Source organism: Cynoglossus semilaevis, unplaced genomic scaffold, assembly GCF_000523025.1.
Source record: "Cynoglossus semilaevis isolate Cse_v1.0 unplaced genomic scaffold, Cse_v1.0 scaffold1033, whole genome shotgun sequence".
NCBI lineage: Eukaryota > Metazoa > Chordata > Actinopteri > Pleuronectiformes > Cynoglossidae > Cynoglossus > Cynoglossus semilaevis.
Window position 1 is genome coordinate 727,408 of NW_007585109.1, and position 14,521 is coordinate 741,928.

Sequence of the window (14,521 nt, forward strand, 5' to 3'; positions counted from 1 at the left end):
TAAGTGCAAGAAAGCTCCTGGCAGCACAAATGCCACTCTGCTTCGCAGCAAACATATTGTTATAGTCTGAGCCTCACGTCTGAGCCTGTTACAAAGAAGACACTGAAGACCTTCTCCTGTGGAGGAACCTTTATTATGGTTCTTTCTTTCTTTTTCTTTTTATTACAGCTCATAAGAGGATCCGACATCTGGTCTGGTCTTTGAACCCATCGAACTTTTCATCTTACTTCTAGGCAATCAGTGATTATTATTTCTGGTGTGATTTTAAATGTGATAACAATTCTGAAGCTAAATTATCATCAACAGCAAATGAACGAAAATGCACGCAAAAGACATCATCTTGACTTTGAGTTCGCACTAGCTGCAACAGTCGACACATTTGTAACAAATAATGGCAACAGTCTGCTCTAATGATGTAGGCTTCCCTCATAACACACACACACAGAAGGACAGATACATCTAGAAGGGTATCAAGCCCTGCATGTTGATCAGACAGTGCCTCTCTAATTGAGCTAATCCCCACTTCAGGATCAGTGCTTTCCCCTGAGGTCTGACCCTCCACCCGGCCTCTCCCCTGCTCTCACTGTCTGAGGTCTTAGCTTAAACCTCCCGTCCCCTCTGTGGCTCATGTGGACTGTAAAGCTGTTTATTGGGAGACAATGGGCAGCAGATTGTGCTGTCAGGCTCCATTAATTACCATCATTAGCATCACATTCAATAGTCTGCGGGACCAAGGTCCTAAACCCTAAACTCTGTGTACAGCTTTGTGTGTGTGTGTGTCTGTGTGTGCGTGTGCGTGTGTGTGCTGATTCTCATCTGTCACATCACATTTATTAGAGTTTATTGAATGTTGAAGTTATAGCTTTAAGGCAACGGTGTCATTTACTTGTAATGGGAAATTCTTATTTTAAAAAAATCACCTAAATGCTGATGTAAAGCTTGGTAAAATAAAAGTTCAGAACAAATCAAAAGTGATGAGTGAGTGAGGCTGAGTAAAAATATGTTTTTGGATACTCAAAACAAGCTCAAATATTTGGCTTTTACAAGTCAAATTGTATCATTGTGTATTTAGAAACAACTAATCCTTGGTACATTAGATGTTTGCTTATCATGTAAGAGCTGTATTTTATGCAAATATAATAAAAAATAGCATGTATATCTTTATTATTATGATGATCTAATATAGTACTGCCCACTGTCACTGTTCTCAGAACTTATACAACTAATAGAGCCAAAATGTGACTATGTGGGTAATTAGTCGCTATTGACTGGATTAAAAGCTGATATTGTCTGAGACGTACAGTAGGAAGGCAGCGACAGAGAACAAACTTAATAAGCAGTGTTGAGGAAGTTGACTTTGGAGAGTGATTGAAGTACAAAGACTGTGAACAAAAAACAAAAACCAACTCTTTATGATCCATTTGTCCTTTAGTGCCAGGTAATCAATGGTCATCTATAATTGACCACTGACCACCATTGGTATTTCCACCTCCAACAGCGGAGCTCTTAAAGGAAATTGAACTATGTTTCTGCCACGCACCCACCAAGGCAGAAGCCTTGTCAGTCCAGCTTCCTGCCTGATCAATGTGAGAGACAATGACTCAACAGGTGCGACAGACAGGAACTCAGCAGCAGCTTTCCTCCCCGCCGCTAGGCCCAATTAGCACATGTGGCTACGGAACAAAGAGGCGACATTTCGTTTCCGTAGAGTGCCAGTTTAAGACCTCTCCTCTCCACCTCGGCCTCTTTTCTTTCTGTCTCTTACTGCTGACATCTTTAAAGGATCATCCCAGGCTCCATCATATTCTATTAGATTGGGTCAATACCTTGTGTTCAACGTGGTATGGGGTGTTAAAAACATGGGGTGTTGATGAATTCATTGCATGTGACTAGACTTGCTTTCTTTATGGGGTAGTGTTGGCTAATGAAACCCCCCGCTGGCTGGACAAATGTGAAAGACATTTTGGTTTTCACTCCAGGTCCAGACTGACTGACCTGGAGTGACATCCTTAGAATTAGAAAAAGAAATAAGGCAATTATTAATTTATTACGTGCCTGGTGTGTTAATAGTTTTATTAACTCTAATACTCTCTGTGAATAGACTTAGTCTACCTAGCTATGATTCGAATAAAAAAAATGCAAATGCTTTTATTAATTTATTTATTTATAGCTACTACTCCAGTCGTTGCTAAATTTCGGAGGTTTCCTTCTATGGTGAAACAATGCATCAAAAATGTAAATTGAAAACATAAATGAGCAACTGATGATTTTACTTTATTCACATGCAATGACCAACCATTTAGTTGTGATTTTGACCAAGATAGTGAATTAGTACAAATACACATCGTGGGGACAGATTTTAAGAATAGTTGCTGTGTTAACCATTAATATATATTTTTTATTACTCTTTCCTAGATTTCTCAAACGTCCTTTTGTAAGAACCTAAACCACACATACACAAAATGCAGGTAGTATATATTCTACCAATAACCTCTACTTCTGTAATTCATTTAAATTATCATATGGTAATAAAAATAGTAAATCATTATTTCAGTACAATCAAAGGTAATGTTTTTATTTCTGTCAAATGTGTGCCTTGATCCAACACATTATGCCTTTAAATAAAAAGCCCATCTTCCTGAAATGTGGTTTACCCGGGATGTTTTTGTACTCACAACATTCGTTCTCTTCCATGTTTTAAAACAATTGATGGCGATGAAATTTCACCACAATATAAAATGTTACCACTAGATGTCGCTCATACATTTTGTAGACGTCTCTGCCCAGTTTCTAGGAGCGAAGGCAGCCCAGTATTATTTACGTTAAAAACAGGCGCATGCGCACGTGTTCGTTGTTGTTTGCAGTAGGAAAGAACAAGACATGCGGAAGCATCTGATGTGGTTCTTCTGACGTTAACTGTCAATGTTTCTTTATCATAACGCAAATTCGTCCACGAGGACACTCGTCCAGCATTGTAGATAATCTTATGTTTGTCTCAGAAGAAAGACGTTACCGTTTTGTGTGAATCGGTGAAGCAACCAAGAAGTGATCGAGCAACGTAGTCACTGCTACTGTGCAACCGTATGTTATGAAAGCACTTGTCGCTAGTCTTAGCAAAGCAACCGGGCTTTTTACTCTCCTGGCTGTTTTTACTGCATTGCTTTTGAATTATTTAGACGACCCTGACCCGGCTGCATACACGCACAGGTAAATATGGGGTCTCTCTGTATGCTGTGGAATGATTCTATGTAGGCCGACGTTAGCATAGGTCAAATATATACGTAGAGAGAAGCAATAAAACTGACAGTAACGATAAAGGTCTAAGTCCTGCGGAAATAATTATAATTATAATCGGACAAACGTTCAACATGAAATTCTATAATGTTAAGATTATCCTCGTTTTAAAAAAATCCCCATGGTGTAAAACATCGTGTCACATATTTTGGTATACCATGATTTACAGTTGTACTCATAGTAAACTATACTACTTTCCTCAAGGGTGTTTCACAGGTTTTGAATGCGTTGTGATTTAATGCTGACTTGCATTAGAGACGTTTTGGTTTTCCTGATGCTGTTTATGCCCCTGTGAAAAGTGTTGTATGTAAGATTATTTACCTGGAAACCTGATTAAACTGTAAGAAATACTAAGATAATCACCTGTGAAAAACATGTAGGGTTTAATATTTGTTCATTCTCTACTTTGCTTCACTGTGTATATTTACATGTTTTATTGTACTGTTTTAGTCCAGTTTATTTCTCATTATTTCATTTCATTTCTCTCTCCTTCTCCTACTGTTCACAGCATGGCCGAGGACCTGAAAACCCAGGAGGAAAATTTCAGACAGCAGAACAAGAGCTGTTTTGTTCTTGGTGCTTCTGGAGAAAGTGGCCAAATGTTACTGAAGGAGCTGCTTCACCGCAACATCTTTTCTAAAATCACCCTCATCGGGAGGAGACAGCTGAGCTTTGAGGATAAAGCTCATGAAAACCTGGTGAGTTGTGCAGTGTTTCTTTTTTGAATTAGACAGCCTCATTAATAACTGTCTACGTTGTCACTGATTAACCAGGCTAACACTGTTCCTTCTCTTGCTCCTCCAGGTACAGGAGGTGGTGGACTTTGAGAAGCTTGATGATTATGCTGCTGCCTTTCAGGGCCATGATGTTGGTTACTGCTGCCTGGGAACGACGCGGGCCAAAGCAGGTGTTGTGAGTTGAACTCCTGACACCTCTTTTCTACTACTTTCTCTTCTATTTCTTCGGGTTAGGGTTGGGTTACAGTTCCTAGGTTGCCGTTACGAATCATCTGCCTCCATCTCACACTATCCACAGACTCAAGTGAAAATTATATTTATTCTTTTAAAAATTATATTCCTCTTTCCACAAAATGTTCTCAGTAAAGGATATACTATATACAGTATGTGCTGTCTAAATAAGCTGAATTTAAAAAAAAATCCCAATTAATGGTAATTACACAAAAAGAGCAGTAAGGAACAGAGAACAAGTCTGAATAGTTAATCATTACATTTTAGTAGTAATATCTTACCTTATAAAGCTGTTAAAGCTGTATTTGTAAACATAATTGTCCTTTTTATGAGTATTTACAACATTTTATTATCTGTTAATGTTCAGGATGTTGTCTTTTTTGTCACTGTAATTTGATTAAATGTTTTGAATTACACATTTATGGATACACCTTGTGCTGAACAGTTTTATTTGTCATTATGGATGTAGAACACAATGAGATTACAGGTGGCCTTTCAAAGATGAAACACAGAAGATAAATGCATCCTCGTCAAAAACAAAACAATAAGTAGAGCTGTTATATTGCACTTAAAAGATATAATAAGAGTAATGGGAAGTACATTTTTTTTAAATACAGCAATGGGTATATCAATAGTAATTTCAAATGCCTGAAAAAACACACAATATAATGTTTTTTGTTTGTTTGTTTGTTTTTTCAGGATGGATTTATCCGAGTGGATCATGATTATGTTCTAAAATCAGCAGAACTTGCAAAAGCTGGAGGATGTACACAGTTCCACCTGGAGTCCTCAAGAGGAGCTGATAAAAATAGCAACTTCCTTTACCTCAAAGTTAAGGTCATTATCTCTACTCTACACTTGTGTGTGTTTTAGATCTTGGAGGAAAACAACAGAGCAAAAACGCTGAAACATCAATCAAAATGAACATTTTCATTCCAGGGTCAAGTGGAAGCAGATATTGAAGCACTGGGCTTTGAGCGATATGCCATTTACAGACCAGGGTGAGTGTTTTTATTGACTATATTCAAAGTTCACAATTTAATGACCTCAGTTGAATCTCAGACCATGTGTTATGATCACGTTTTATGATACTGATGTACAAATGACATCAGTATCATAAGCATTTACAATATCCCACTGAAAACTCTGTGGTCATATGGAAAATTTAATATAGAAAATACAGAACATATTTTTATATATTTGAGGACTGTGAACCGTTTGCAGACCGATTAAGAATATCAAAATAAAAAGCCTGAAATGAGTGTGTGTGCCTGTCAACAGGGTTTTATTGGTGGATCGTCAGGAGAGTCGTCCAGCTGAGTGGCTGACCAGGAAGTTCTTTGGTGCAGTTTCTGCTGTGTGTTCCACATCCATGTCCATCCCCATTCAACTGGTGGCAAAAGCCATGGTGACAAACACTTTACGTCAACCTGAGCAGAAGACAGAGATACTGGAGAATAAAGCCATCACCATTTTGGGGAAAACCCTAGAGAAATAACTGAAACAAATGTTGCCTTATTTTCCCAAAGGAAACTATTTATTGATTGATAGTTAAATAACTGTCAATATCTGCATTTTTAGTTACCATAAAATAACAGTTTTTAATGATCATGGTTTTAGGTGTTTCACAAAGGCTTTGAGCTTCTAATGATCTGAATTCATATTTTGGGTTTTGTTTTTGTGGGACTTGGGCACTGAACAATGAAATAGATTTTATTTACTAGAAATACTTTTGTTTACAGGGAAAAATCAGATAAGCACTTATTACATCAGGATTTCTCAGGTCATTAAAGTTTGAATGTGTCATAAATAGGAGAGTGTCTCCGAATGTACTGCACGCACATGAAACATTAGTTAAATATGTTAACATGGACTTTGTTGTAACTAATAAAACATTTATATTGTCATCATGACACTGAACTGTAAGGCTTTTAGTAATTTAATTATTATTATTATTATTTTACCACTTCAATGAAAACTGGTTGTATTTTGAATATGAATATGTTCACATAATGGTCACATAATACGAAGCAAAAGAATATATGCCATATTACCAATAAAGTCTAACATAACTCCACTAACAATAAATCAATTCTATATTGAATTAATTATATCACTGTTAAATATGACATATTAATCATACAAATGTTTTTTAACACAGCTCAAAGTAAAATACTGATGTTATCAAATATTACCGTTCAGATCGAAAGGAAGGAGTTACATGATAAACTGAAGTATTTTGTTCCTCGTTTGTTCTTTGATGTTGTTGTTTTTTATAGGTAAAATATTAAATAAAAAAACTGTGAATTCCCCTTCACAAAGCATAATAAAGTTCAGATATATACATATAACTATTGGTTAGACAACAGCCCCCTCTTGTGACGAAACGTGGTTACAGACCGATGAAATTAAAATGCGACGGTTTTACCCGAGTAATGCACTGCACAATATATATACATATAAGTAAACTATCTATTGAAGGTATTTTTTTCCAAGTATATTTCTTTCCTGGATAATCATAAAAAATACTTTCTCTTTGGTATGCAGTTTAACAGTACAAACATGTTTACATTAAATTGAGAGTGCAAAAAAACTAAAAACACAGTCTTAAACCAATAAGTTAAATCCCCACCGTAATTAGCCACATTCACCTGTAACTACGCCCTTGGAAAACTGTCATTTATTTAATTTATTTTTTTTATTTTTTGCAACGGAGGAAGGTATGTGTAATATTTAACCAGTAGAGTCAACCCAATTATATAAAAACACTCGACCATACGGTACCCACGGTGGTGACAAACACAATCATATCACTGTATAGACAAGGAGCCAGAACTCCTTCCGTTTGAACGCTACAATTACCGACACTGAGCAATCATTCCAAACGTGGAGCAGCTGGAGTCATTAGCCACTCTGGAGCTACAAGTGCTGCGTGCATCATCTTTAACCTCAAACCTGTTCCAGCTGGTCACTCACTTGGTCTGGTCGTGGTATGGTGTTGTTGGCAAAAGCAGCACAATGAGCCTTACCAAATGTTTGAGGTATATATAAATAAATATATGAACAATTCAATTAATAATGTGTGGGAATTTTACAGAAACTCTAACCATTCTTTGCCCAGCAGGCTGCTTGTGATTTGCGTTTGTCTTCTGGCTTCTGTTGTAAACTGTGAGAATTCCCAGAAAGGTAATGTATCTGATTATTCTCTGATGTGAACAATTAGAGTAACTTTTTTAAATGATTCACTCTATAGAAATCCTTAAAGTTATAAAAATGGTTTTGTCTAATTATGATTTTCCTCAGTGGGAGTCCACAAAGACACAGATGACAAAACATTTCATGACCAGTCTGTTTTCACAGTAATTGGAAAGAAAAGGGACAACGTTCGGCAAACTTTCAAGCATCACCCTGTTCTCAACAAACCAGATGAGATGAGAAGGTTCAGCGCTGGAGTGAAAAAGGACCCCGAGGGCAAAGCTATCCCCTACTTTATGAAGAAAATTAAGCATAATCGTCCTAATCCTGTTTTATCAACTGGTGCAGGAAAATTTCCTAAGTATTCCCATCATACCAGAATCAGGTCGAGTAAAGGGTTTTCACCTATCCAGGTAGACCAACAAAGAAAGAGGAATGGTCTTTATTCCCATTGGAAGATACACAATGCCAACAGCCGTGGCATCAGTTCTCCTCATTCCTTCAGATCCAACAGAACGAACCCTTTGCCAAAGGCATTGAAATCGGTAAAAGATAGTACTGTTGGAGGACGGTCTTCTGGCAGCAGATCATCAGGAACATTGGTGGCTTGGAGTCCCAGGTTCTTGAATACTGAGGCAATGTCTGAAACAAAAGGTTACGCCCATGTGCGACACATTAAGCCTGGTTCAGAGAAACTGCAACATCAAGCTAGTTCACATGCTGGGATCAAGCTCATGGGACACCATGGCAGTCAGTCTGTGAGTGGGAATCACAACCATAATCCAGAACTGGGATCTGGTGCTCAGATATCAAGTGAACGCCACACAAACCATAATCTTGGAAAACCACCTTCTGGAAGCTTTAATGGCCGTTTACCAGTGAAGTCACAAGTCCCTGTTCAAGGCAAATTCAAACCCTTCCAGAGAGTGGATTCACATTTTGATCTCTCTAATCACACCCAGAAATTTGAAGAGACCACTGCTTTGCCTAGTTTGAACTCCACCGTTGGATCTTCAACAACAGTCTCTCCAGTTTCTCAGGAACTTGACACAAACTCAACGTCACCCACTCAGCCATTCGAACCATTGATTAGCCCAGAGGAACCGTCCAGCAATTCAACAGAAGCTGGCTCTTTGGATCAAAACAAGGAGTAAAGCCAAGCACTTCTGTTAATGTCTTATTTAGAAATGGTACAACCTCATCTGCCAAATTCTGCTTCAGTGAAGTAGAAAGTTGATAGAATCGTCTGGTAAAGCAATATCTACAAGCTGACCTCCAGAAAGCTTGAGTTTTGTTGTAAAGTAACTGGAAAAAATGTGATTTGAATGAATAAAGGAAAAAAACAAAACAAAATCCTGGCACCAATTGTCTTCATTTGATCCTGTTTAATCACAACGTTTCAGAATCACAATGTTTGAATAGTTCTCTTCAAAAATGTGAACTCTTTATTTTGTTTTTTTGGTAGCGATGCTTTATCAGCTGCTCCAAATCAGAACACAAGATTAAGTCAACTGTTGAGTGATGTTTAAAAATTGACAGACGTCTGTAGTGTACAATGTTCAGTTAATGTACAGCGTTGTGTTCGGTTTTAAAAGATTGTCTTTTCAAACATTTGTTTTTTTTTAAGAAAGTCGTATGTATTTTTACTTGCCTATTAATACCTTTAAGTAACAACGGTTCTACACTAATTAAATAAACGTTGGCGACATCTTGTGGTAAACACGACAAAGAGCAGTTTGGTAGCCGGCATTTGTAAGAGCCCCGCCTCTTCTTTTCGTCACTCAACGTCACCAGGAAGTCTATAGAGGCAAAAAGGCAACATGGCACAGTACACAGATCCACGTGAGTGTTGTAAATAAGAAATATACATTTTAACTGTAGAAAGCTGGAATTTCACATGAAGTCTTTGACACTTGCATTGTGATGGCAACCCCCCGTTGGTGTTTTTTGTTAAAACGATGTAGAATAACGTAGTCGATCTGTTTAGCTTACAACAATGTTGATGATGTGATTTAAATGTTGAATTTAACAGTGGCAGATGTAGCTGCCGAAGAGATGCCCGATCTTTCTGATGGTGATGATGAAGATATGGATGGAGACGGAGAACAATGGCAGTGGATGGAGGAGGACAGTCAGCCTGTTAGTTGTCTGTTCTGTGAGAGGTGAGGCTGTGGAGAAACATTGGCAACGGAAGACGCTAGTGTTGCAGTTTTACGTGAAATTTGCCCGGTCGTGTTGTGTGCTTTCGTCTTGAAAACATTTTTTCAAAACAAAAGTCGACCGAAGAAGAGCCTAAAATCTTTGTTTTTTGACTCACTATTATTGTTTCCTTAAGCTACAATTGTCCAATATAAATACATCATACGTTTTTTGGTTTACAATAAGTTATTTTTAAGGTGAAAATCTTACATGAAGCTTTCTTCACCTTCAACTCATTACATTTCAGTGTCACTGTTTTTTTGTTTGATTTCTTTTTGTTTTTATATATATCTTAATAAATATCTTTTTAATTAATTGTTAATTAAAGTCAGTGGTTCTGTTATTTTTATGAGCCTTCATTAACAGTTTAACCCCCCCTTTTTTTTTATTAATCCTTTTTCTTCACATTCACTTTTTTCTTTGTCTTCCATTACAGGTTGCTAATTTTTTATTATTATTACTTCTTTGTCTTCCATTACAGGTTGCTAAAGTCTGTACCTGCCACCTTGCAACATTGCCAAAGTGAACATCAGGTCAGCCTGGTAGATGTGATCAGGAAACATGGTAAGCAGACCAAAAGTTTAGTTCCACTGTAGGGAGTTAAAATACTGTTTTGTTTTTTAAAAATGAATGACTCACTCACTGGTCTCATGTGTTTCTAGGTTTAGACGACTATGGCTACATAAAAATGATCAACTTTATAAGATCAACAGTAAGTACAGTTAGTACTGAGTTTGGTCTCAGATTGACTAGTATAAAATCAAGAGTGGATGTTTTTAAAAAGATCAAATGTTCTTTTTACAGAAGTTTGATGCATCCTGTCTGCCGGTGCTTCCAGACGCTCCCTTACCTTGGGAGAGTGAAGAATTCCTCCGACCAGTTTTGCAGGATGACCCCTTGCTGCAAATGGGTACATCACTTTTAGGGCTGTCAATTAATTAAATGTTTTAATCAGATAAATCACAGGGAAGCAGTAGATCAATTGTAAATAATCAGTCACAATTTATGTTTAATCATGATTAATCACACTAAGTCAACATCCCTAAGTTTAACAAATAAAAACATTTTCTGTATATTGCTAAAACACAGGTAGATGAGCGTGTTTCATTATTGTACTGTGGCTCAGGAAATGTTGGGAAAAAAGTACAACTAGTAAAAGATTTGTGTGGATGCAGTTTCTTCTTGGATATGGTTTCTTCTACTTGTGCCTTCTCCAATTTCTACTCGATTTGGTATTGCAGGTTTTTAAAGCTCTACAAGGTTAAATATTTGTTGATAATTGTCTGGTCAAAAAAAATTTATTCTCATGTCTCTCAGACCCAGAGGAGCTCTGTGGCACTGAGGAGGCACCTACTGTGACTGGGACCCAGAGTGCACTTCTGCAGAGAGCAACGGCTGCTGAGGAGAGAGCCCAGCGCTCAGAAGAGGCTCTGTCCAGAGCCATGGACGACCTTCATAAACTCAAGTCAGTGACAGCTCCTACCGTTTCAGCCTTTTATACAACTGTTTGAAATAATGGCGTGAGTTTTTCTTCAAACCTTCCTTTTTACAAAATGTGCGTTTGCTGCACCCCCTGTCGACCAGCAGAGGGCCACAGTGAACCCAGTATTACAGAATCCTTAACTAGAAATACCTTGTGGAGGAAGTTCAGGGGATGGGGGAAAATTAAAAAAAGAGGAAGGGAAAATTCCACTGCAGCATGGAGGTGAGAGTGAGGAGGGGGTAGAGGGAGGTGGTGGTTGAGGGTGCAATAAGGGAAAATTACAGAAAGAGTGAGGGGGGTAAAAAGCAGTTAGAAAGATGAATGCCTCCCCTCTCCTCCGTTTAATCCTATGTCCTGCATGAAGGTTGTGTGTGCTTTCTGCTCTGTGGCCACAGTTTTCAGTCCGACGTCCTCGAACAAGACATTAAACGCATCTCTGTCCTGCGCTTTTGCAGGCTGTTGGCTCAGGGTTTGGTGCTTAATGCAGAAACGGGCAAAACTGGGAACCTGAGCAGCGTTTCTGAACTCAGGGAAGATGAGGACGAGGCCTACTTCGGCTCCTACAGCCATTATGGCATCCACGAGGAGATGCTGAAGGTCTGAACTCTGCACACATGAAAAAACACACACACAGAGACACACACGCAGTGACCAGAACTGCAGTTCACTTTTACACAGTTGCGATCTCCTGCGCCAGGTTTGCAAAACACAAATGTTCTCATCAGCATACTCCTCGCCTGAAAGGTTTCAGTGTAACACACAAATGAAACTTAGAATCTTAATGAAGACACGAAAACTGACATGTCAGCAGTAATCGCTGATCTCTCATGTGAGACACTGCGAGTCATTGCGGCCGCACAGGGAAACTGGAAATGATGAGTTTAATTTGTACAGTCGTCCCCCTGAACCTGAAAGTCTCAGCAAACTGTGGCTGTTAGATGTCCGTCTGTGTGACAGATACTTCCTGTGGACCAGTTTTCCTGTTGGCGCATTCTGATTGGTTGTAATCGCTGTTAACTTTTGCGTGGTGTGTGCGTCAGGCACTGAGCCCCATCATAACCTCAGGAGGGTCAGGAGCGTGTGATTGGATGAAGCAGCTTTGCAGTAAAATGTGTTCAACTCCCTTTTTTTTCTTTAGTTGGTAATGTGCCAGTGCTGTACTCTGAGTCTGATTCTCTTTCCTTAAGACTGCTGTTCTCCACCAGTTTTCTTTTCCCCCAAATGGTCGAAGACATCTAATATTATTTTAACTTTTGAATGTCTGTAAATAGATTAAAAACGTGACGGCAAATGATTATTTTCCGTCTGGTAACATTTCATTCAGAACATGCCTAGTTAGTGTGAAAAACGGGGAACATAGAAATGTTCCTTAAACCAGTACTGGTGACATGGTTCAGCCTTTCATCCCAACTGAGTTAGTAGCTTCTCTGTGAGAGGAAAGTGCTGGTGATTTGTGGACAGGTCAGATTAGTGGGTTTATTACTGACCTTTGCCATGAAAAAACCAGAGGAAGTTGAAGGTTTTTGGGTTTTTCAATGAAAATAACCTGATAAAATAATCTGTGTTTCTACACACTCTGCTTCTAACATTTAACACATCTGCAAATGTTGGTGTTTTCATCCAAGAATTCCTTTTTGCTAGAATTAATTGTTTACACTCAAGGTCACAACATGTTTTGATGTCGTTACAATCTCTGCTTAATGCCTGAATCAGTTCAACAGTTTTTTTCATTTATTTTGGAAAGTGAGAAAAAACAGGTCAAATGAAACCAAACACACGTCTGCCTGACAAAGAAATTACACTTGTGATAGCTGTGCTGGTGCCTGAACAACATATTAACAGATTTAAGAACGTCTGACTTCCCCATATATGTAACTCTCAGATACATTTATACATCTCTGTAAATATCTGCATATAAATATTTGTGACTTTGAATGTTCTTCCCACAGGATAAAGTCCGCACAGAGAGTTACCGAGACTTTATGTACCGCAACCCTGAGGTGTTTAAAGACAAGGTGAGCATTGAAACACATAAACATACAAGGGCGTATGTGTGTGATAATGAGTGTCTGTTTTGCACTTTGGCTTGTAGGATACGCCACAAAGCCATTGAACATGAAATGTCCAGGTGGATTTTGCAGGAAAGACGTTAGCACAGGCGCCGCTGTCTGATTTAATGCACTGTCTCAGTTTATTAGCAACTTGAATGTCAGCTGCAAAGAACTGATAACAGTCCAGCATCCAACCCATAACATCCAACTACCCCCCCCCCCCATTCCATTGCCTTTAGTAGCAGAACGCAGTGGCCTGTATCATGGCCATCCATTATTTGGGCGGCTGCTGGTTAGAGCAGGGATGGGGCTGTGGAAGAGGGAGGAAGGTTGCGTTGATGGGAACGTACATTATCCCTGTCAGAGTGCAGCAGTCGGCACTGAGAGGAAGGTGTCACCTACAGGAAGCAGCAGATGAAGAGCAAAACAGGAGGCTCATGTGACGCTTCTGTTAAGATGTAAGGGCAGAAACATAAACGTTCCTGGGCAGAACTGAAAGATGGAGAACAGTGTGGAGGAGACGTTTGCAGTGTTTTGTCAGTAATGTGTTGGTAAAACCTGCGTGAACCCATAAAGGCAGTGGGACGCTCACTGGGAAGTTTCCCTAAATAGGGATGCGGCACAAACAGAGTGTTACATATAGATGGTGTACAGTCACTGTGTCTGTGCCGGGGGCCATTAAACACTAGTGGAGGGTAAAGAACAACATACTGTGGCCTATGGGAACCCGGAATAGAGGTGGATCATGACAGATGTTAAGGCCTTAAGACAGATCAGCCCACTGATGACCTCAGTTTGGAGTCGCTGACCTCAACACAGCTGGAGGTCACGTGTCAAGTAAAACAAAAAACCTTACTAATATACTGTTTATCCCAGCATACCCTGAGGCAAATATTTGGTTTTTACAAAGTAAATACTACCTCCAACCATTCAAACAGATCTTAAATTAATTTGTATGATGAATAGTTTGAAAAATAAATTTGTTTTACAACCACCATAATTTATTACTCACTAAATAGCTCACTTGCTCTTAGCATGCCTAAAAAAATGTATTAATGAACAGTTTCCTGTAGTCTTCTACAAGGATAATTTTTTTTTTCTTTGATTCCACATCCAGCCCTCTGACTGATGGGTATGAATGTCCCCTACTCATAGGAATTAGCTTTAGCTGTAACATATTTTCCTGTCTAATCTCTTTCTCTCCTTTAGGTGGTGCTAGATGTGGGCTGTGGGACTGGTATTCTGTCAATGTTTGCTGCCAGAGCTGGAGCCAAGAAGGTGTTTGCTGTGGACCAATCAGAAATCATCTATCAAGCTATGGACATAGTCAG

At 38.8% G+C, this 14,521-nt stretch overlaps 3 protein-coding genes across 6 annotated transcripts in view; all 3 read left to right on the forward strand.

The window, feature by feature from the left end:
* htatip2 (HIV-1 Tat interactive protein 2) overlaps positions 1-6,182 on the forward strand; it is a 29,694-nt gene extending 23,512 nt beyond the window's left edge. Inside the window, exons 1-6 of one of the 2 annotated variants that reach the window (XM_008336981.3) lie at positions 2,842-3,207; positions 3,803-3,992; positions 4,099-4,206; positions 4,962-5,099; positions 5,202-5,263; positions 5,544-6,182. In XM_008336981.3, coding sequence (XP_008335203.1) covers positions 3,089-3,207; positions 3,803-3,992; positions 4,099-4,206; positions 4,962-5,099; positions 5,202-5,263; positions 5,544-5,760 — 834 coding nt within the window. In that variant the 5' untranslated portion in view covers positions 2,842-3,088 and the 3' untranslated portion in view covers positions 5,761-6,182. Of the gene's footprint in view, positions 1-2,841; positions 3,208-3,802; positions 3,993-4,098; positions 4,207-4,961; positions 5,100-5,201; positions 5,264-5,543 lie in introns of those variants that run through there. The other variant, XM_008336980.3, reaches the window with a different exon arrangement.
* A 944-nt stretch (positions 6,183-7,126) lies between these two features.
* On the forward strand, positions 7,127-8,810 carry LOC103398386 (uncharacterized). Of its 3 annotated transcripts, none has more exons than XM_025053529.1 (3): positions 7,127-7,303; positions 7,387-7,448; positions 7,623-8,810. In XM_025053529.1, the coding sequence occupies exons 1-3, from the start codon at positions 7,281-7,283 to the stop codon at positions 8,609-8,611; spliced, it is 1,074 nt and encodes a 357-aa protein (XP_024909297.1). In that variant the 5' UTR covers positions 7,127-7,280; the 3' UTR covers positions 8,612-8,810. The 3 variants fall into 3 exon arrangements, with proteins under 3 accessions (XP_024909297.1, XP_024909296.1, XP_008335207.1); XM_025053528.1 differs by having other exon boundaries at positions 7,133-7,303; positions 7,384-7,448; XM_008336985.3 differs by having other exon boundaries at positions 7,143-7,303; positions 7,566-8,810.
* Positions 8,811-9,225: 415 nt separating this feature from the next.
* prmt3 (protein arginine methyltransferase 3) overlaps positions 9,226-14,521 on the forward strand; it is a 34,280-nt gene continuing 28,984 nt past the window's right edge. Inside the window, exons 1-9 of the mRNA XM_008336986.3 lie at positions 9,226-9,299; positions 9,490-9,619; positions 10,138-10,220; positions 10,319-10,368; positions 10,461-10,566; positions 10,974-11,121; positions 11,595-11,736; positions 13,089-13,154; positions 14,400-14,521. Coding sequence (XP_008335208.1) covers positions 9,278-9,299; positions 9,490-9,619; positions 10,138-10,220; positions 10,319-10,368; positions 10,461-10,566; positions 10,974-11,121; positions 11,595-11,736; positions 13,089-13,154; positions 14,400-14,521 — 869 coding nt within the window. The 5' untranslated portion in view covers positions 9,226-9,277. The remainder of the gene's footprint in view (positions 9,300-9,489; positions 9,620-10,137; positions 10,221-10,318; positions 10,369-10,460; positions 10,567-10,973; positions 11,122-11,594; positions 11,737-13,088; positions 13,155-14,399) is intronic.

Bases quoted from the DNA above. Each gene is read 5' to 3' on its own strand.
- LOC103398386 (XM_008336985.3), top strand. From the start codon at position 7,281: ATGAGCCTTACCAAATGTTTGAG. The intron at 7,304-7,386 runs GTATATATAAAT...TTTGCCCAGCAG, and splicing joins AGCCTTACCAAATGTTTGAG to GCTGCTTGTGATTTGCGTTT. The intron at 7,449-7,565 runs GTAATGTATCTG...GATTTTCCTCAG, and splicing joins CTGTGAGAATTCCCAGAAAG to TGGGAGTCCACAAAGACACA.